General features: G+C 39.5%; 1 protein-coding gene and 1 long non-coding RNA gene across 2 annotated transcripts; both read left to right on the top strand.

The window, feature by feature from the left end:
* The first annotated feature begins 6,861 nt into the window (after positions 1–6,861).
* Positions 6,862–18,531, top strand: LOC146310948 (uncharacterized). Its single transcript, XR_014772262.1, has 3 exons — positions 6,862–7,614; positions 9,242–9,294; positions 18,456–18,531. It is a non-coding gene; the product is annotated as an uncharacterized LOC146310948 (long non-coding RNA).
* Positions 18,532–20,794: 2,263 nt separating this feature from the next.
* LOC146310947 (protein FAM163A-like) lies at positions 20,795–22,901 on the top strand. Its single transcript, XM_084742770.1, has 2 exons — positions 20,795–20,893; positions 21,270–22,901. Exons 1-2 carry the CDS (start codon positions 20,801–20,803, stop codon positions 21,645–21,647), a joined length of 471 nt encoding a protein of 156 aa, XP_084598896.1. The 5' UTR covers positions 20,795–20,800; the 3' UTR covers positions 21,648–22,901.
* Positions 22,902–23,587: the final 686 nt, after the last annotated feature.

Here is a 23,587-nt window from a genome sequence, read left to right as displayed (position 1 = left end):
CCAGCAGGGGGAGACTCCACTGGCCGCAAAAAGAGGTCTGAGTGTATGGAGCCTTATGAGAAAATGACCCTACTTCTCAATTGATTTATGACCTCAGCAAACAGTTTTCTAATGGGTTTATAGTCTCAGTCACTAGTTTCAAGTCGTCTTCACTACAGCATGATGTTCATTTTGTGAATTATGTCCCCATTTAGAGTGAAATAGATGATAAATTGGGTTATGCTTTAGGGCATGGCTACTTTTATTGACAAGCCATTCTCAGTGAGTCTGTCCAGTGCAACACACAAGATCACCAATCCCAGCTCAAATTGTCAAACTAAGCATTGCTGATCAAATATGGGTCAAAATTCTATTACAGCATTGCCAATTTGTTGCTTAAAATGTTTTCAGAAACATAATTTAGTGTACTAATACGTGAGATTGCAACCAGGCCTCACAGAACTTGGTTCAAGGCAGTGTTGATCAAATATGGACCAAGATTTTGTTACTACATTGCCTAATTCTGCAAAACACATTATGGTGCACTGTTCAGTTGCAAGAAAGATTGCAGCCATCATTTCATGCTGCTTAAAGGCCATGGGACAAATCAAACATTCCCCAACGACAAAAAGAAAAACACAGATGTTCGTTTGGTGTGCCACAGCTGTCTGTCCTAGATTCTTTAGAGATGTTTGGTCAGATTTGATATGTTGAATCCATGTTTGTCCATGTTTGATGAAGTTCGGTCTGTTTTGCTGTTTACGGACAACACCCAGTATTAGCGTTAAATTCACTGGACAAGCTGTGTATTTGTCGCCGTTGTTTTCTGTGAGGTGATTTAGCTTCCTTCATTTTTGGACCTTGGAGAGAGAGGAACTCTTGGTAGAGCTTTGATCTAATTGATGTGAGATTACAGAAAAACTCTGGACTACTGGTACAATCAAACCCAAACCTCAAAGTGATCATCAGTCACTCCCCCGGAGAGACGCAGTCTCTGTAATTAGTGTTTTGACGTTGTACAAGTCGTGTAACCTTTTCAAACAGCATGTAGTGCTGCTCTGCTACAACTCGAGAGAAGATTACAAAACCAGATCTGTCTTCATTTTCCAGCTCACGACAAAGATGAAAAGCTCCCTTGTGGTGTCTTCTTAATAACCACTTCAGATATTTCTGATATTTCTTGGGTGTTTGAAGACGTCTTGCCACTTAAAAACACAACAGTACAAGGAGTGTCTCTGAATTACCGTAGATATCCTCCTCACTCTCCATTTTGAAGTCATTTTTGAAGTCAAACGTTTGACCTGTTAAGTAGAGGTCAGCTGTTTTATCTGGATTTATTTGATCTATGTGCCATGGGCAGTTACTTCTACGAACACTTTCTAAGACAACAGCCAGCACTATAAAGATCTCTATCGTCATTATGAGCACATGAGGGATAACCAATTCATCCTGTCAGGAACATGGATGTTTAAACCAAATTTTATAGCAATACATCCCATAATCTCAGCTTCATCGTGGCGCCAGAGGAATAGGAAAGGTTCTGCGTCCACGGCTCTGTGTTGCGGTGATTTTTCAAAACGGCAAGGTTGGGCACTAGATGAAAAGTTAAGCCAGAGTTATTACAATTGATCCCGTGGGGAACGTGAATGTCTGACCAGCATTACCATTCATTGAGCTAGCTAGCTAACACAGCCACAAAACAACTGTATGATCCCTTTATCTGTTTGTTAAAAAAAAAAAAGAGAATGAAAGCTCTAAAAATAATCCCCCACCCCCCTAAAAAAACTAGGAAAAGCAGTGCCCAGTTAAACATATGAGGCAGCTCATCCATCCATCCTCTGCTTGTTATCTGTGCTTTTGAGGAAAATGAGACTTTGCCTCTCCCCATTGTCTGCCTGTGCATCAGAGAGCAGCAGCGTCGCAGAACTTCTCTGGATCAGGAAGTCATAATTCAGCCTTTGGGGTATGTAAGTGTGTCACAAGTAGTATTGCCAGTAAATGAACCCAGCCTGCGCTGTCAACACTAACTGGTGGCCCTGCTAAGAAAGACTTTGTGACTTTGTCCCAGAGAGTTGTGCTCATGCTGTGTTCTACTGTCAGAAGCCATTCTTTCTCGTTCGCTCTGTGTCTCCAGCTCTTACACTGAGTACATACGCTGAGAGGAAGTGTATCGCAAATGCATGCAGACAAGCTCGCCCATGAATCAGAGAAGATTAGATTTGTTCAGCGCACACACACACACACACGCTCTCGACTTCACCCTGTGTAAACTTTCCACTGCTACACTCTGTGTCATTCCTGTTGTCATTCTAATTTCATCTGAGGAACCCTGCCAAGGCAATAATGAACTCAAGTCATGAGGCAGGAGCCATGCTGAGTGGTTGTGAGTCGTTTTGTGTGTGCGTGCATGCACGTGTGTGTCTGCGTGCAGCGGGGTAAATGAGAGGAAAGGTAAATGGAGGAAAAGCTGGTGTTAAAGAGAGGGGCTGGCCAGGTTTACGCATGTTGTTTGTGTGCTTTCTTTGTGCGTGTTTATGTGTGCCGCTGTGTCTAACGTTGTGCTGGTTTTAAATTAACCAGTGCAGTGGGGTGTATCATCTAAGCCGCTGTAATGTGTCGACTCCTTTATTCAATTTGAGCTGTAATCTTAGAGCTCCCCACTGGCCTGCCTTCATCAGCCCCCTGCTTCAAAGCTAGCTTAACTTAGCCACAGACACACAGAGGCAAAGCAATGCTAAAGACATGAGCCACTTTTCTGGATCAAGATTATGCTTAAACAAATGTAGCCAGGCTAAATCTCCTCATTATGTGGGTATTACGGTCAAGATGGATCATGTTTGCACAAGCCATTTGAGACGCTTTGCTCCGGTTGCTTTAGGGAATTAGAAAGATGAAGATAGTGTCACAAAGATTTATGCATTATTCCTTTAAGTGACGTTTCTGTTTATATTTATTTTTTTAATTTTGCACAATTAAAATAATACACAAAAATGACAAAGATAACAAATGCAGTGCAGATAGAGACAGGAAACACCGCAGATTTATTTGAAGCCTCCACCTAAATAATTTTAAAATTAACTTTTAACTTTCAACCTTCTTGTCCCCGATGGGCAACTGGTTTTGCAGCAAGATGGATACAAACAAAAAACACACAGAACACCTACATGGGTCCTTCAAAGGGGGGAGATAGAAACCGAATGTTCAGGGCTCAGAAGAACAAAAGTGGCTCTAGGTTGACCTTATAACCCTTATAACAAAATTAACATACTATAATATGACAACATAAAATAGCCGTCAGACTAATGGTAAATATATATAATAGCAACAGCAGCTGAATATAAAAAGGGATGTGTACCCCTGTTTGCCCTTTTCTCACAGTGAACTTCAGCACCATGGACAGCAGCGTGCGCTCTGTCAAACTGCTTCCTTTTGAGTCCTGTAGACCTTTTTTATGAGGTCAGTGACCCCTTATCTTTAAGAGACGCAGACCTGCATGTGGTTATTCTCGCCGGAGATTTTAGTTTCTTTTCTTACCATCAGGAAACATCTTTTCAGTGCTGTCAGTCTAACATTGTTTACTGTCTCATTTATAGCGAAATCAATCTTTCTTCATGTTGCAACATTCGCTTTACAGTTTATTTATCTGTCTTTACATTGTCATGGCATCTCATGACACCTGTCATGAACATGAAGGAGTATTTATGAATGTTTATGACTGTTTTCATTAAGTGTAATTCAACTGTGTAATTTTTAATGCAAAGCTGACATTGTTTGTTTTTGTTTTGACAACTTAACATTAACCATGACAACATATCAATTCAATTTAAAGTAGTAGATTTTGGAATGAATAATAATGAATAATTTCCTGGACTTAAACTTAGTTGGTGCCATTTGGACTTGACATAAAGATGTCATTAAATGTTATAAGGGTAGTTTAACTACATAGTAAAGTACCACAGTGATATTATGTGGTCTTGGTTAATGTGAAGTTGTCATAGCAAAGACACTATTGGCATGATTAATGTCAGTTTGTCATACTAAACATATCTCAAACAAATGACAAATGACACCCACTGACTTAAACATTCATAAAGACTCCTTCATGTTCATACAGTTATCATGACATGGCTGTGACAGTGTAATGATAGTAAAATAAAGTGTTACCAAAAATGCCCTTGATGCACAATTTTAAAAGGTATTATATAAATAATATAAATAATTTATTCATGCTTTATAGTTCAATTATATACCATTCATAAGTTCCACTTGTCTGTTGCCAGGTGGCCATAAATAAACATTAATGTGTCATAATAAATTCTCATGCGTTTTCTGCTTTCTAAGCCATCGGGCATTATGAATTATGAATCTTATTAAAGTGTAATAATTCCAGTAATACATGTAAATAAACAGAGATGTTTTGATGCCATTTTCTGTCCCAGTACCGATACCTGAAGTTTGCATATAAATACCAGTGCCTTAAAATAAATATTCTCTATATATTATTTTAGATTTTTAACAGCTGTATACTACAATCCTTATGTTAATGTGATCTGATTACTGTCATTGCTTTATGACTTGGCTCTGGTTAAAAAAAAAGTACAAAAGACATATGGAACAGTTTTGGGAAGCGGCAGGGTCCTGTTTCATGACTAATAAATTATGTAATATTAGAACGATGCATAGTCACATACTTGCCAATACCTGTTCCAACATTTTAGGCTGTATCTGCAACATTTGCAAGACTGGTCCTCTAAATCATCATTAACAGTTCATGGCTTTTATCAGCAAAAGTCATCCATGACTGTGAATCTTAAAGTTCCCCTCCACCCAGTTTTTTTTTTCTCTTGTTCCTACAGTTGGATGTTTGAGTCAAAGGCAATCTTGGTACAATATTCAACTTGCAAAAGTGTGTTGTGGAAACTTGATGCCCACATACACTGAAAATGGACTTAACAGTGAAAAAGGAAACACCTAACACACCATCTAACAGTTCAACTTATATTTATAGATTCCAGATTTTATATGTGAAGGAGAAGGAGATGATAATAATTTAACTTTTTTTTGCTAAAAGAAGCTATCAGTTACAAATTATTATTCAAAGCAGAGTAATTTATATACATGTTAAACATGTCTGGAGGGAATCTTTAATAATTCATTGATGGGCTTTCACAGTGATTCAAGTTTGCAGATGTAAATGTTAATGTAAATGCCCTGCGGCCTGTTTTCTAGAACGTCACAGATCTCATAGGAGCAGCCAGTGTTCTGCTGCTGGAGGATAAACATCAGCGAGAGATTTTCCACAACCTGGCAACCCAAAATTTAATCTCAAAATGGATCTATAAAGCAAAAGCACACGCCTTTAGAACCATTAATTAAGCTTTTAGTTACAACTTATAAAGCCTTTGTAAGGATTACAACTGTATATCATTTCTTCTACTTAATGTGCACAGCTGCAGCTGTTTTTATGAAGTCTAGTGATGTGAGCCTGTACTTGGTGTTTTGCCGTCAGTAACAAAAGAAAAAGAACAGCCTTCCCTCATTAGTACTGATATGCCCTTAAGCAAGATCCTTAACCCCCCACCGCTCCAGTGGAGCTGGTCGTGACCATCAGATCAGTGGTTGGTTGTTGAGGGCTGTTTCAGGTGTGACTCTGTAGTGTGTAGAAGAGAGCTTAATTCTCAGTCTAGATTCCCTAAATGCAAAAATGTTGCATGAAAGGGAAATCAGAGTGCTATTTCCTCCCCCATACCAGTGTTTCCATTAAAAACAGGCAATTAGGGAGAGACTTGTTTCAAGAGCCAGACACGCTAAATGAGCATTGATGCAGCGCCCCACCAGCCATCCAGCAGTCATTAACTTCCTGGACTGGGAGCTCTCAGTGAACACAGTCAGATTGGGACCGAGCACCGCCCCTGAGATGGCTTACTCAGCTAACTTACCTGCCTGCACAACTAACCGAGCTAACAGCAATTAGCAGTTGGCCACTTCTGTTTTTCAAGAGGCAACTCCGTAATTAACCTCAGTACTGCCTCAGTGTGTGTTTAGTCGTGGTCCAGCCGTGTCCACTGGGGGACCTTTTCCACTAAACAAACTCTGATTCTTGAACTGGTTCCATTCAAGATTTTGGGACCTTGGTACTACCCAGTGAACCAGCCTGGGTTTCCGCCAGTTTTGAGTAGAACCATTGCAATCAAGGATGTCATCAACAGAGGGAACATGCCCAATGAAAACCAACTTTTCTGGTCCTGAACCAGTTAATTTTTTATAAAAATGCTCAGAAGCCGCCCCCGTTCCGGCTCAAGCACCTTAATTTGAACCAGAATGGTCCATTTTGGTGGAAAAGAGTGAATAGAGTCATTAAGTTGTGTTCTTGTACAAGTTATAAAGTTGTGTTTTGTACAGTAATGTTAATCATTGAGGCCTGGCCCACATCCTATTCTATGTACCATGTAGCTTAGTCCACTGTTCAACGCCTTGAACACAATCTGCTGTCACAGATAACACTTTCCCCAAAGTGAATAAATTCTAGCCAGTGGGCTTGTAACAACAGTGTTTTGGGGAAACAGAACAAGATTTGAGGTGGTGAATATCTTGGAAAACACACTGGTGTACCATAATGTTGCCAGCTAGGTCACTAATTAATCTTAGGCTGAGCTCTGATTGGAGAAAGGATCTGTGATGTGAGTCCAGTATCCAGAGACCAAGTTGGATCAGATTGGTCCCACTTGTTTTTCATTTCATTTCGAGTTTAAACATATGCTCGGGCTTTGAACTTTGTTTATTCACTTTGTTCTGCTTTTTCCCTCATTTTTTCCTCATTTTGGTGTTTTTACCTTCAATAAGGAGGTTTTCTGTCAAGATATCAAAAACGCACAGATTTGGCGCAGGTAATGCAGGTTGGGTTCTGTTTGGGATCATTCTTTCAGGTGACGTTTAGTGAGACAGGTGGTTTATTGAAAGTTCCGGGTAAAGATTACAGTCAAGAGAGATCAAGGCTGCAGTTTTCCTTCAACAAAGGCAGTGTGCGCCTCCATCCTGAGTGCATTACTCCGCCACTTTTCATCTCAGGATGGTGACGACCCCCTTTCCACCCACATCACCACTTCCCACCCTCCCGGTGAAGTGATATCACACCGTTTACGGCTGACACTGTCGCACCCCGCCCCACCGGGACCGGCGGGCAGCGGGTGCCAAACAAACCGCCCCCCCGGGATCCGCGCTGCGCTGAGGACGCGGACGCGGCCATGCCGAGCGGTGACACTCAGCAGCCGGACCACTGCCGCCTCATCGTCTCATCATCCGTCTCCAGCGCTGCTTCACTGAGGAGGAGGAGGAGGAGGAGGAGGAGGATGCCATGAGATTTCCCACAGGCCCTCACTGGCACCTGGCTGTGCGTGAACCTGGGGGAAAGAGGGGATAACCGACCGACGGCGGAGAATGACGTGATGGTTGTGGTTGTAGAGCGAGCGCAGGGGGGCTCCGGGCGTCTTTAATGACCGGTGAGGAGAGGAAAACCACTGGACTTTATTGTGTGTGGAGCCGCGACAGAGACTGGACCGACCTCAATTATACACATTTATAAAAAAGGAACCAGTTTCTCAAAACAGGTTGCTGAGATATCCTTCAGTCTGAAAGGTAAGGCATCTGAGGCTATCCGTGCGCCACAGAGCGGCTCTGCGGATCAATTTATCCGCTTAATTGATTGAAAATTAGGCTAATCAGTGATGAAACAGCTGCTAAATTGACCTCCAGCCGCCAATTCAGTTAAAAGATTAGCTACGTGCAAATTACAGAAGTATTAATTCACGTTTTTATCCTGAGAAGAGGTCATGGGCTGTATAGTGCAGTTTGACATTACTTGCAATGATGTGCATCGAGAATTAATCACATAATCTGAAAAGTAAAGTGAGGTTTATCCTCTTATATCTGCTTATGTGAATTTAACATACAATAATCTGTTAACGTTGCATGTAGGGGTGTAACCACATTATTTTCATTATGATTAATCTGCCTACTATTTTCATGAATAATTAATCAATTGTTTATAAAATGTAGAAAGATTGTGACAAATGCTCATCACATTTTCTCAGAACCCAAAGTGATGTCTTCATATATATACTTCTTTTGTCCAAAACAAAACAAAAAAAAAGATTCTTCATTTATTAACAAAAATGACAAAGATGATGAGTAAATTCTCACATTTAAGAAGCTGGAGCCAGCAAATGTTTGACGTTTTTGCTTGAAAAATGACTGAAAATGATTAATTGATTAGCAAAATAGTCAACTAATTCTTTTTCAACTGACTAATTGATTAATTGACTAATCATTAGAGCTCTAATTGTACAGTAAGAGAAATAGAGTTTATGGTAGGGCTGCATCGAACAATTATTTTCCCTATCAGTTAATGTGATTATTTTCACAATTAATTCATTAATTGTCCTAAAAACTTGTTGTTGTTTTTTTTCCAACTAACAGCCCAAAACCTAAAGACTTCATTTACTATCATAAATGACAAAGAAAAGCCACATATCCTCATTTTTAATAAGCTGGAACCTGAAATGTTTGAAAAATAACTGAAACGATTAATCGGTTATCAAAATAGTTGTCAAATTCTTTCATTTGACTAGCCGATTAATCAACTAATCATTACAGCCCTAATTATACCAAAATAGAAGCTTCATTTTCTGTCAGAAATGAGGAAGAAAAGCAGCAAATCTTGATATTTAATGACCTGGAACCAGCAAATATTTGATGTTTTTGCTAAAAAATAATCAGTTATCAAAATAGTTAGCAACAAATTTTCTTTTGATCAACTAATCAATTAATCAACTATTCCTTGCAGCTCTAATTATAATAAAAAAGAAATAAGGAGAGTTTGTAAGCACTGGTGACCATAATCTGTACTTTATCCTGCATGATTATGGCTGCTTTAATGCAGGTTTATGTAACATAATTAATTTCTTTTTTTTCTTCTTGTGGTGTTAATTTAATTCAGGCTTATAAAATAGGTGTGAACAACAAATAAACCAGTTTCTTTCATGTAATCATCTATGAGCAGTGACTGAATGTGAACAAGGCACTGAGGAGGTGGATAAATGCAGGAGTGATGAATGACATAAGAGTGATTAATGAATTAATTTATGAAACCAGGCTTATTCACCATGGCTGCAGTGCTGACCACCTTACTGCTGGAGCTTCACTTCACAACTGATGTCATGTCTATTTTTCTTTTCTTTTTTCCCCCCCCCCACTGCTTTCCCAGGGGGCTTTGCAGCACGGTCGATGATGCTATCCCCCAGATGGTGACTTCTACAGGTAAGGAGTGTGTTTGAGCACGCTTATTATCTCTCTCTCTGTACACACACTGAGTGTTTGCCAGACTAGCACAGGTCAAAAGGGAAGCAACTATAAACCTTTTGCCACAAGCTTGTTCGTGTGGTGTCTCTGATCTCTGCTCTGCACCACAGGGATCTTGCTCTGGGCGAACTGTGTAACTGAAAATGTTCACTTGTGTTTCGACTCTTACATTTTCAACTGGGAGCTTTCTACAGCTCAATTGGGTCTCAGTAGTTTCCCTTTTTTTTAGTTTAACCTCTGCTCAGTCCACTCATCCAGTTTATTCAACCATAAATTATCCAAAATAAATAAAACTGAGGTAATTATGACCTCCAAATACCAAAGGGGACCAGAGCGAGTGTACGTGTTGGCAGTCATATGGAAAAAACGGATGACTGAGTTCCGTTTAGACTATTTGAAAATGAAATCATCCACTTTTTCCTCCTCCCCCCCTTCTCTTTTTTCTCTCACTCTTTGCGGTCTTTGTTCCCTCCTGCTCCAGCAGCAGTGGGTGTCTCTGTCCTAGATGTGGATGTGTTCCTCTCCTCACACGCTGAGATGAGTGCTTTCAGAGGCGGACGAGGCAGAAAAAGTCCCGATTTTACTACCTGGCTAAATTGCCCTGTGATGGAAAAATATTGTTAAAGGAATGATACTTGAATAATTGAAGCCCCGGGGCTTTAAAATTGCAGGGACTCGCTGTGATTTCCAGCGCAAAGTTAGAGGCCACCTCAACGAAATATTCATATCATTATTTAAGAATGGATATATCAAGGAGCCACTCAGGTGCTGCCACCCTCTCACTCCATCTCTCTGTAGGGTCTCTGCTTCCCATCTTTCCCCTGTTGTGTAATCATCTCTCAGCTTCTCTGTTTCTGCCCTTTGGAATGAATTAAAACTCAGTCACTTAATGACTGAGTGTCCCTGTCCAGTGTCCTCTTAAATTAGAGCTGAGAATGAAACACGGACGAGTTTCTGATTTCAAAATGATTTTTTTGAACTTAAATAAAATGCTGACCCTCTTGCATAATTATATTCTGTATTTTGTAACAGCAGTGACACAAGATAATATAATAAGACTTTATGATGGCACTAAGCCAGGAGACATTCCCAAGAATATATAGGATAAAAAAGAAAATGGGAATACAAACAGGCTGGAACAGTTTGTCGATTATTTGATTTGCTGACTCTTCGCTCCTCTTAACCAGCTGGTAGAGACCGCAAGCCATCAACGACTGCCAGGCTAAAGACAAGGCTGACCTGTCAGTCTGTTGCAGGTCATATTTTGGCCTTTGTCGTGACCCCGTGACATTTGTTTGGTCTCATCTTAAACCAGAGCAACTGCAGATCAATTTCATACCCAACGTTTTATGATCCACTGAAGTGAGGAATGGTATGAGCAAAATAAATCCCCACAGCTTGAATAACCTCTTTGTCTGTGTGATTACCATATCGGAGATTAGAAAATAAAAGTTGCAGACTTGAAATTTGGTTTGTTATGAACATGAGAAATCCAATATGATACTGGTTATTTGTTGTAATTAAGTTCAGTTATGGGGGAGATCTAATTCACTCTATGTCAAAAAACATTAACCTCCTGAATAGCCGTAGAGGCCATGAAGGCTCAGTTTGGCCTTATACCCCTCAAATAATTATCTGCCCTGTGGTGGTAAACAGGTCAACTGTGGGTAAACTGTAGTGCACTCTTGTAGTTTTCTCTGTTTTATATAATTGTTAATGGGCTTAAAAGGGCACTTTTCACTATTTCGAGGAGTCGATTAGGTTCACATAAAGACTGGAAACAGCAAGTCGGCTTTGTCCAAAGTTAAGAAAGTTTGGGTTTTATGTGCAGAACTATTTATTGGTCTGTCTCAGTGTTGTTAAGACTGTAGGATGTCACTGTTCCTCCTGGCCAAGAAACAGTCCAGAACTTAACCCCACATGAAACCACAATGCTGTTTTTTCACTTCACATTATGCACAGAAGAAAAAAATAAGTTTAAATTAGTGAGTTTTAAAAATGATAGTAGACGAATTTTGTGACATTTGGCTCACACTTTACCCTTATTTCTAGTCCTAATGCTAAGTTATGCTAACCAGCTGCCGGCCTCAGTTTCATACTGCACAGTTAAGAGCAGTATTAATCTTCTCATCTGACTCCCAGCAAAAATAGAATATAAGCTCATTCCCGTCAATGTGAAACTGTCCCTTTAACTTGTAGATAAAGTTGGGTTTGCTAATTAAATTTTCCTTTCAAAGCTTTTCTAATTTTCAGGCCTCACATGGGAGCAAAAGCTCTTAATTTCAAAACACTAATCATCACCACATCATCCCACGTGAAACTTCTGATGGAAGCGGTGTTTTTACCTCTCCAACTTTCGATTAGGGATGTGTTTGGCGGCGATTGTGTAAGCGCGTGTGCTGAATGTGTGTTTGTGCTTATGTGTTTCAGCGTGTCGGCATTTAGCCGACTGCGAGGATCGTTTCATTTCCCACAGAGAAAACGAATTAAAATATGACACCTCTCTCAGCTGCCTCTCATCTCCCGCTTTTCACTGTGTCAAGAGACGACAAAACTGCTAAATATAGTTCTGCGAGTGGAGGGTGAAACCTCTCCACCCCTCTCAACATTTCTAACATGATGAAGGTTGAAATTGGATGATGATGTAGCTTGAACAAAGGTGTACGCATCTCACTAATCAACTGTTTTTGAGTATGTTGTTTTGTGTTTGAATGATGGAGAGAAAGGAAAGCAAGAAAAAGTGCACTTTTTTAATCTGTTTTTTATCACCATGATAGAGCAAATACATACAAAATCACATAAAACAGTTAAACTGAGCTGTGTTTCACCTCAAGCTGTAATGAAACAAAAACTTAAATGACTCTTTTTGTTAATTGAGTTGCAAAGTAGCAGGAGCCGCTGTTTGGCACTTTGACAATATAACCACATCTCAAAGTTTTCTTTCAATGATTTCGTAAACGTTCAAGATAGAAACAGAGTAGAGCTTTAATCTGGCCTGAAAAGCTGAGCCCGAAAAAGCCCAAGCCTGACAAAATTCTGTCCGAAACCGACCTGAACCTGACCCTCATTAGCGTATTTCAGCCCAAACCCGATGACAGCCTGACATTTTTCTTAAGAAGCGTCCTTCTCTTTCTCCCCAATTTAGCTGCTGTCAGTTCCAGTGCCCCTCATGTGTAGTCATGGGAAATTTGTCATGAGCATTTTTTGTCATGTGAAAAATGCTCAAAGCCCAAATAGCTTTTCTTGTCTGACAAACAGTCCAAAACACAACGACTCTTCATTTTCTATCCTGAATGACAAAGAAAAGCAGCAGATCTGCACATTTAAGAAGTCATTATCATTATTGTTTAGAATTCATTATCAAAATAGCTGCCGATTAATTTTCTTTTGATCAACTAAGTGATTAATCGACTAAACGTTATCGATCTACTCCAAAATGTGTCTCCATGGAACTTGTCACTACTAAGTCAGCCACATTTTTTTTTATTATTTTGGGTGTTTCCTTCCAGCTGTTTCAATGTGCTCATTGAAAATGTGTGTAAAAACAGGTGAATGTAAACTTTTCCCTCTGCTATCGTCTGCTAGCTCTTCTCACTGAGCCTTTTTCTCTCTCCCTCCCTCTGTCACACGCACACAAACACTCAACAAATCACTCAGCTTTGCTTTTGCGTTTCAGTCAAAATCCCTGCAAATCTCAGGGATACACATCTCTCTTGTACAGTAAATAACTGGATCCCTCACTCACTGTCGCCGAGGCTCATTTGACAGTCTGTCTCTCTACAGGTCACCTGGGAGTCGTACACTTAATTACCGAAAGGGAGGTTGTGTGTTGTTGGAAATCAGATGCCTGCTGCCTCTTCTGAGGCTGTCTCATCCCTCTTCATCCCTGTCACTCCTCCGAGTCAGCAACTGACAGGATTTCTGACGGATCCTTTAACTCCTTTCAGAGCACAGGGCTGTTTTGTGATCCAGGGATTGTTATATGTGTGCGTTTGCTCAGATTTGTGTCTCCCAGCTGAATCAGACAGCTCTGAACCCACTGAGAGTCATATATGAATTGCGTTGGTTAAGATACTCTGACAGCGTTCGAGTTGAGTCTCCCAACCTCTGTCACTTGGCGTCTTTGTCTCTCCAGTCTGTTGGAAACTCTCTAATCTGAGGCTTTACCTCAACGCCCCCTTTCTAGCATAATTTTGGTTGCATGTTAGTCAAAATCACTTATTTTTGCTTCTAGAAGGATTCCATTGCTTTGTCTGTGTTGATATACATCATAGGAGGCATAAATGTGCTGTAGTAGCTTCAGCAGTGTAGCACAAGTCTTGTCATGCCGTGAAAGCCGGGGGAATTGAAGTGATAGAGCGGGAGGGGAGTGATGTACAGTGTGGGGAGAGAGGAGGATATGGCTAAAAGAGTGAATGGGAGGCAAAAGGAGGACTGAGCAGACACAAGATAGTGAGCTAGAGAGGGAGGAGACGGAGAAATGGGGAGCAAGAGAGACTTCACATCGCTTTTAACGACATTATCGTGGCCCGTGGTGTATATAATTTAGTACGATGACGCAATGGAAGATACTGCACCGAGCGAGCTGTCTGGCAGGGAGGCTCACATGCTCATTTCAGCACACATAGGCACACATTTCTCTCTCTCTCTGATTGTGAGATTCATGTGCGTTCAGTGTTAAATGTTTAGATTTATGATCCTAACTCAGTCTTAGAATTTATTTATTTTTTTTAAGGATTACACCCCACTGACCTTGCATTTTTTCCATTCAGATAGCTGAAAAGTAAAAGAGACACGCAAGAAAGAAACCTCTGGCTGGATTTGACTGGAGGCTAGCTGGGGAACATGTGGCACCACAGTCAGGCAGCAGTCAAAACCAGCCAACCCTAACCAGCAGTTGATTTAAAGGGAGAGTTCAGGTTTTTTGAAGTAGGTTTGTATGAGTTATGTATCCATAGTCAGCGCAGGAGATCGTGGTCCCCACTAGAGCTGCAACGATTAGTCAATTAATCATTTAATCAATCAAAAGAAATTACTATTTTAATAATCAACTATGGTTTCAGTCATGAAAAGATCAAATATTTGCTGGTTCAGGCCTCTTAAATGTGAGGATTTGCTGCTTTTCTTTGAAATTTCTGATAAATATTGAAGAGTCTGGGCTTTGAATTGTGGGTTGGATAAAAGAACTGAAGACGTCACTTTGAGGTCTGAGGAATTGCACTGAGCATTTTCAAATTTTTTTGACATTTTATAGACTAAACGACTAATTGATTCATTGTGAAAATAATGGGTAAATTAATCCACAGTGAAAATAATTGTTAGTTGCAGCCCTAGTCACCATACCTGCAGTTTTGTGATACCAGTGCAGGAAGCTAAGGAACGTACTCCTGCAGCAAAATGTATTTTCGCCACCTAAAAAACTCTCACCTAAAAAAACTACATCACACAATATTTAGAACATTTTCACTGCTTTGCATTGGCAGACTGGCTGTCTGATAGTAAGGTAAAGCAGTGGAAATATTTTAAATATAGTGTACACTTAAACTGACATTGATTTTTGTAGGTTGGCCTTTTTTTGCGTGAAAAAAAAAAATGCTGCTAACCTTAAGGGCTGTTGTCAACCAAAGAAAATCTTGGTCAATTGAAATACTACCTACTCTTCAACTAATCTAATGGTCGATGTGTTGGGAAAAAAAAACTGCACGGCATCTCTTCATTAATTAAATCAGCCACAGTGTACCGAATGACTTGTAGCCTGATCAAACCTGGCAGCCAAATCAAAAGTACACAGTGCTGCCAAGTAAATGAATTCCTTTTCTCATGTATCTATATCATTACCTTCAGGACGTGTCTTATCAAGTGAATTTAGTGTTGCATACAGACACAAACACAAAAACACAAACTGTCATACCTCGCTCACACTGCAGTATAAACCACAAAAAGTAACACAAAAAATCGGTTACTGGCATCTGATCGACTGCTCTCATTGTCTTGGCCTCAAATGATGCTTGATGTTCACACACTTTCTCTTGATTGTCCCTTAATATTACAGCTTTAGTCCAACATCGCCCCAGCCTGTGGGAGTAGCCGCATTAGCAACATGCTAACACCAAATCCGAAAGGTTAACCTGCATAATGAACACTAAAACATAAAACACAGCAAAACTTATCCACTCTAGCTAGTTTGTCCTCTGGCTGATGTAGCGATTTGTGCTGGTATACATGATGTCAGCTACTTTGGAGTCATGGATGGATTAAGAAGTGCCTCTCTGCTTATCAAACTAACACCAGCAAACTGTCCGACCAATGAGAATTTGGTCGGATAAGAGCATAATGACCAACTAACCAGAAGGTGTTAGCTGACCCTGTCCACAGCAGTAGCCTCTACATGCCTGCTGTTTCTCCACACAGCTGTGTCAACCACCATCTTCAGTAGTCAATACACTGACTATGGTTAAATACCTCATACAACCCCTTATGAAAAACTCTGAATTATACCTTTAACCTTCTGGCTGAGATTTGACAGTTACGACAATACAAGTGCCAGAGCATTTAAACCATTTCATTAGGCACTAAGACTAAAATTCACTGCAAATTACAGCCTTGGGAGGCTCAAAGCTTTTAGGAAATTACATTAATACACCAGTAATGAGAAAGAAGCTTGACATTTTTTTCAGCAATTTAATTGGGATAATTAAATGTTGTTCCTCCGCTGAGAAATATCTGGATGTTTTAGTTAATCAACTTGAACAGAAGATAAACAAAATCGCCTGGTGTTGTAATTACTATAATGGCAGTGCTTCAAATGAATAACTCAGCCATATAAATTAGTCTAAATTAATGTCAAAGTCATGCGTTTTATATACTGCTATGAAAGGTCATTCTCTCTCATTGCGTTAATATTTAGATTGTGTGTTTGGTATTTTAATGTGACTGCCAGTAGAAAGAAATCAAGGCATCTGCACACATTCTATCTTCTTACACGGAGCTAATGTGTTGCTTTCAGTCAGATAGACCTGTTCATGAGGTCTATTTGAGACCAGGCAGCACATTTGCTGTGAGCAGGGGAGAAAATTATGTGTGCGGACTCTTGATTTCTTTTCATTTATTTATTTATTTTTCCATTTTTGCTCCTGTGTGACTCTGCCAATCACAGCTATTTGTTTTTGATTATTTACCTACAATGCAGATCAAACACCGGAGGAAAGCAGACATCCAAACACTTGGCAGTGATTTGGCAGTAAGTGTCTGTGCATCTATATATTTTCTTGACTTTGTCTGTCAGATATCTCATGTCTCTTACATGCTGTCACCTTTCTCGTGAAAACATTAAATGGATAGTTCGGATTTTGTTCAAGTGGGATTGTATGAGGTACTTATTCATAGTCAGTGTATTAATTGTAGTACATCGTGATCAGCATGCCCACAGTTTGCAGACACAGCAGGAGTACCACTGTTGGAAGCCAAGCGATGTACTACTGTGGACAGAATCAGAAGCAAGATGTATTTAAGCCACCTAAAAAAACAATATCATTACAGTGTACACTATATTAGAAATACTTACTGCCCCACACTGCCATCAGCCTTTTGCAATGGAAAACTGATGTTCTATAAGCCAAATATCACTCCCCGCAGTCTTCAGACAGTTGCTGGAAATCCTTGAAAACCCTTGAATTTTGGTTTTTTTCAAGATTTGAAAAGGGCTTGGAATTTGGATAAAGTACTTGAAATTATAATTGCATTACTTTCATAATAAATAGCTACCTGACTGAATAGTTTGTTTTTTAGATGAATAAATAAAATAAGTCGGATTGTGCCTCGGCCCGGTTGCCAAGTCTACGTACAGACAGGTGACACATTTTTAAACATGGTACTTTATTGTGTAATTTGACGTCTTGTGGAATGCTATCATGAAACATAATTTAGGCTGTTTGTAACATGATAACATCTGATTTCACGTGATTAAGAATTAAAATAAAAAACAATCATTAAATATAATTTACTAGGTGCTGGAAAAATTTGAGAATGCACACTGAGGATTCGAGAAAAATGCTTGAATGTGAGTTTAGAAAACAATGCAATCAAGGAAGCGGAAGATGAGCAACTCCTGTCTTCTGTAAATTAAAATGACAATTTTTGCCAAAGGAGTCTGGTCGTTATGGAGCCGTATTTAGCTCACATAATGGTTTTCCATTGGAAAAGGCTGTCTGACAGCAAGCATAATGTGGTAAATACTGTAAATATTATATATACCTATATATGAACTTTAATGTACTATCCCTTTAAGTTGCATGTGTGTTTTGAATGGTGCAGTAAACACATCTTTACTGTGTTATCTGACTGCTGTATCAGTTTCCAGGAGCTCATATGGTGATAATTATACATGCAGCTTTGAGATGTGCTTTTGAATCAGTCACAGTGACAGGAGATTCGCGTACGAGTCAGGTTTAGTATGCTGAAACTGTACTGCACGTTTGCATACAACATACTGGCCATATGGCGAGTGTGCACAGTAGGTGCTGCTGCATTCAGTATGCTAATCCAGCGACATCCTGAGTGTCTGATTGCCATATAAAGTGGCCCTGTTGGAATTCACTCATAGTTTGCATTTGCTTTTAAAATTCATGTAGTGGCTCTAATTATGTGCAATTCATACCTATATCAGGATCTTATTGTGAGACTAGATTCCAAATGAAACAGCGGGTGTGATTCATATGCTAGTGCTGAAACAACTAGCTGATTAATTTGACATTTTTGATAATCAGTTCATAGCTTTAAGTGATTTATTATGAACAAATGGCAAAGGAACAACCAGGGAAAAGCTGTTTCCAGTTTCACAAATGTGAAGATATGCTGTTTTTCTCTGTCTCATATTGTTTTAATTGGAATACTTCTGGGTTTTTGGACTGTTGATCAAACTAAAAACGCAATTTGAAGTACATCACTTAAGGCTCTGATAATTTGTAACAGTTACCAGTCATCTATTTCAACATTTTATAGGCTAAACAATCACTTGATTAACGGAAAAAACAGATGAATCCATGATGATGCAATCATTAGCTGCAGCACTATATTTCTTTTATTTTCTCCTGACAGACGCCTCTTTTCTTCTCCTGCAGGGGTTCCAGTGAGAGGAGGATTTGAGAGTAACACTGCACAGGCCTGTCATGGTTCCCTACCTCCTCACACTCCTCCATCTCTGCATCTCCTGCTGTCTTCTAATGTAAGTACCCATCTCAGAAATTAACTGCTGTGTCAAGGGATGAAATTGTTTTTCTTCTCATCTCATAACGATTGAAAACAAGTTAATGTTAGCCACGAGGATAGACAGGAGAGTGACATATTCAAGAAGGAGTTTTTTGGGTTGAGGCTTAATTGCCGTCTTTCTTAGAGTTGGATGAGTAGATTCATGCCACTGTCAAGTCTGTGTTGAGTACAGAGTTGTAGCTGGAGGCAATTAGCTTAATTTAGCATAAAGACTGAAACAGAGGGAACTAGCCAGCCCAGCTCTGTTCAGAAAACAATAGAAGGTACCTCCAAAACTTACTAATAAACACTATGTTACCTCATGTAATCAAAAATGTAAAAAAAAAAATGTTGTTGTTTTTTTTTAATGGGAGTTATATGCTGTAAGTAGCGCTGGTTGCAAACTATTTATAATATTACTTACTTTTAACCACTGATGTCACTGTCACCTCTCCAAACTAGGGCTGCAAATTTTCTTTTCCTTAACCAGTAGTTGAAATCCCTAATAACTGATTGATCATCAACAATTTATAAAATACTAAACACTTTTTCCCCCCTCATTTTCAAGTTTTTTCTGTTTTTTGGTCATTTTTTCTCATTTTAAGTCTAAGTTTAAGTTTCAACAAATGGCTCTGCCAGACAAAACAATGTCAAATGAAGTGCAAGCACTGCTGTGTCTACTGATTAAATATCCATGAATACATGTTTAATTGGTTAAATTCTTATCCGCAATTAATTGATTAATGCTTAATCTTAATATGTTTAATCGTTAACAGCCTTTACACCAAACGTGTGCTGCCATAGCGTTTTTTTGTTTGTTTGTTGTTGTTTTTTTATATCATTGTTTTCATTGGTCCGTTTGTGATCAGATCACCTTATTGGCTACTAAAATCCAGATGAAATGTTTGGACATTAACTCAAATTGTACTCAGTACTCAACTATGGTTTTAAAAGTAACTACGCACATTACATCTTGCGATGGAAATGTAAGTATGAGTAAAAGTACAGATGTGAAAATCTACTCATAAAAGTAAAAGTACACCCCCCCCCCCCATAAAAACTTGACAAGTAATTTGAAAAAAACAAAACCAATACTTTGACACAGAATATTGAGTTAAAAATTATGTTACTGCTTCCACTAAGTCTTCCAGGATCAGAACTGCATCCACTGCAGCTCTTATTCATTGCAGCTGCCTGCTGTTCAGAAATAACAGACCACAGAAAGCTGTAACTGACCAATCACAGTTGAATATTCACAAAAGCGGTGTGATAAATTAGCTTAATTGATTGCATTAGAGTTTTATTTATACATGCTAGTACCAGCCACACGTGGGAGACTGTGGTACCCGTCAGACCCACAATTTCAATTACATTTCTAATGTGGACGGTTTTCTGACTGAATTACTGCCTGAACATCAATACAGCGTTAGACACAGGAGTGATCTCATTCTCATCCCATCATCTCAGTCACATCTCACTGTCAGAGAAGAAAACAAAGATGCAGAGAAACAGAACGTGCACACAATAAACCTACATGAATATGAGGGCTCAGTGGTTGGATGAGAATAAAAATATTGTGAGCTCGAATGAACATCTTTTGGAAAATGTGTTAAACAGCTCCCTCTACCATTTCATATTTCATGTGTGGTGATGTAATTTTGGATTCCAGGATTTTTTTTTGTTTGTTTACTTGTGTTCTGTCGTGGGACTATGTTGGAAATAAATGTTTTCACTTTGGCATGTAATCCCTTGTGTTTTTTTCACCATAAAGATCAGATGAGGTGAGTGAGTGGTGTTCATTCCACCTTTCACTTGTAGAATCTGTGTAAATGACGCTGGTCTGTAGGTTTTCAGTGTGTTTTTTTTCTTAAATCTGTGCGGCCTGAAACTACCCCAGCTGTCTGATAAAGGGCTGCACGATAAATTACAACATGTTTCATCAGTTGAGGTTACATCATGATGTTACATTAATTTACTAATTCAGCCTACATTGGTTATCTTTGCAGGCGTTATAGAAACCTTTGTTGGACGTAAGTATGCTGAATATTCTGCAGTAAATTTTAGCTTAATCTCCAACACTGCAGACATCTACATGTCTAATGAGCTCATTCTCTTTTTTTTCCCCCTCCCTCTTCTTCTTTGTCTTCAAACTCTCATCTATCTCCTGCTTTCTTCTCTGCCTGTGTCCCTCTGAAGGGTTTGATGGAGAGCTGGTCGAATGTCAGCGGGAACTATTGTTATATCCGGAGGAATTCTCGCCGGAGTGATACTGCTGTGCATCGTAGCAGTGCTCTGTTACTGTAGACTCCAGGTATCACTGTGTCTCTGTGGATGAACTGTACTTAAGTTAAAAGGAGGATCTTAAAAAGAAGAAAAGTATTTCAATATAAAGTGTTACTTAGATTAGGTCAGTCATCTGTGAATACCATGAGACATTTGTTGTAGTTTAAAAGTAGAAGAAGCTAATTTAAGATGTAAGTACAGTATATGTCGTATTTACAGTTTCCCCAATAACATCTTGCTCAACTGCTGCTGTTTTAAAGGTTTTTGTAGTTATTTTGTATTAAAATATTCCTTAAATAGCACTGATGTTCACAATACAGTATGTTTTACACTAACTACTAAGCTCCCAACAACTCTTTCTCATCTCTCCTTTCCCTGGTGTCTTCCTTGTCGACTCTCCGCAGTACTACTGCTGTAAGAAGAATGATTCTGAGGTGGACATGGGCTCCGTGGTGGGAGCGGACCCTCTCTCTCATTTTCCTTGCAACGCCTGCAACGCCCTCGCCATGGACGGCACGGCTATCAGCCCCGTCTCTCTGGATCAGCTGGACGCGGGCTCTCACCACAACCATTGCCCCACCTGTTCGCCGTACACCCTCCGCTCTGGACTCACAGACAACATGCGTAACGGAGGGGAGCGGCTGGGCTTCCACACCTACTACGAGAACCCATCTGTCTCCCTCCCGCTGTCTGGCAACCCGCAGGGCTCCAACCCTCTGAGTTACTACAATCCCACGGACATGTTTCCTCCCCCGCCACGTCCCTACAGCACCCAGGTCTGACCCGCACTCGCACGCTCACTCACACATCTAGCACACGGCCTTTTCTTCGGGACTAAATTCAGGTGATGGATTATGATACAGCACAGTTACACACACGCCCGCGTTACTGCACATGCTCACTCCTGCCACAGATTCCAGACTCATTCATCCATGGGAGTGACCCATAAACTGAGCCCACCGACAGAGCCTCTGTGCGGGTAACAAATCCTTGGACCAAGTCCTCGGGGAGGCTGCAGACAAGCAGCATGAAACAGTGTTTTATCAGCAGGGAAGTGGTACAGAACTGTAGTAGAACCTCAGTGTGCTTCACACGGGGCCAAATCACACGTGGTACTGAAATGTGTCTTCAATAACTGAATCTCAGATGTGATCCAATCTAAATTTAGATGTGAACGTACCTGGATTAACGCAGTCTTTCGAGCCACATCTAAGATTTTTTAGGGACACTTGACCATGTAGTATAGTGTGAACACAAAAGGGTCTCCTGACAGCCAAGTCATTTTAATGTGTAGGTGCTAAGGATGCAAATTTTAAGCAATTTCTGTAAGTCGTGTTAATAATAGAGAACAAATTATTCATAAGCAGCTTCTGATATAAGAAAAATGCATATTTTTCCCATGAAAGCTAATTTTCAATGATTAATGTGCACAGATATTTAAATCATAAGAAACTTCTTTACAAAATAATTTCCTGAATAATTTCCTAGCAGGTTTTCAGGGTTTAATTGTGTAATTTAGTACTAATCATAGGGAAAAATAGGAATGTCGTTTAAAGAAAAAAAAAAGATTATTAATTATTATTGCTAACTTTACTCTCCAGATTAAGTATGTTCATTTGTGTGCTTGCCTGTTCACATATTTTGTACGTTCAGCTGATCTGCCAGCACTAACTCTCTGGGTTCCCCTAGCAATTAATTAGGATTAATAAATTGGACTTGTAATTGAACACAGTCTTTATTTTTCCTATAATTGGCACCAAATTACATAGATCCTTTAGGAATCTCAGTGGAAGGTATTTGTGAATTACAGACCCATAAAATAAAGCAATTTTCCTTCTCCTGCTCCACCTGCTGTTATTCGCAAATTACACTAATAGAATTACAAAATTATGGGACCTGAATTAGATTAGATTAGACATGCAGGGCACTTAAACACAAAGTTCAGCTCATTATCTGTCAAAACACTGAATCCTACAGATGTCTATATCAAGAAGACAAACAGATTAGGCTACCAGGAGTTCTCAGTAATTGATTAATTATTGGTGGTTCTAATATCTCAGACTTCTCAACCACTTATGGATTAATTGATTGTATTTGTGAAACACCTTTTATGAGATTTTTAAGTCCATGCCCAAGGCAAGTTCAGAGGAGTTATGGGAATCCTCTTCTCAGTCTATACGGCCAGGGACATGTCTGGGATTGGTAATGGTTTCTATGAAAGCCATGTCTATAATGCATTATAAGCACAGTCAAAAGGCATTATAATGCATTAATAAGACTTTAGAAATGTTTACAATCATGCATGACAACCTATAACAAGGTTCGTAAAGTATTATAAGAGGTAAACAGGTATTTAAAGTTCACCATTCATAATGCTTTATAACTCCATTCCAACAGTGCTTTACAGAAGGATCTGTGTAACTACTATAACCAGTTATGAAGGCACAGAGAGATCTGCCCTAATGCATCATAACAGATTGTAAATTCAAGGTTTCTGAAATGGAATGATGTCTTAAAAACATCATACAATTGCTAATAACCGGTCATTTTACTTAAAGCTCACAAAGTCTTGCTATAGCATATTATTGAGGTTTATAAGACATTATTCCATATGCAATATAGAATTTATAACCTATTGTGATAAGCTAGAGCAGTTTTCCATGTCTTTGTAACTGGCTAAAGTTATGGTAGTTATAATGTGCTGTGTAACCCAGGACTCAGA

The sequence above is a fragment of the Lutjanus erythropterus genome, chromosome 18 (assembly GCF_056507025.1).
Source record: "Lutjanus erythropterus isolate fLutEry1 chromosome 18, fLutEry1.hap2, whole genome shotgun sequence".
NCBI lineage: Eukaryota > Metazoa > Chordata > Actinopteri > Lutjaniformes > Lutjanidae > Lutjanus > Lutjanus erythropterus.
This window is presented reverse-complemented; position numbering and strand designations above follow the sequence as displayed.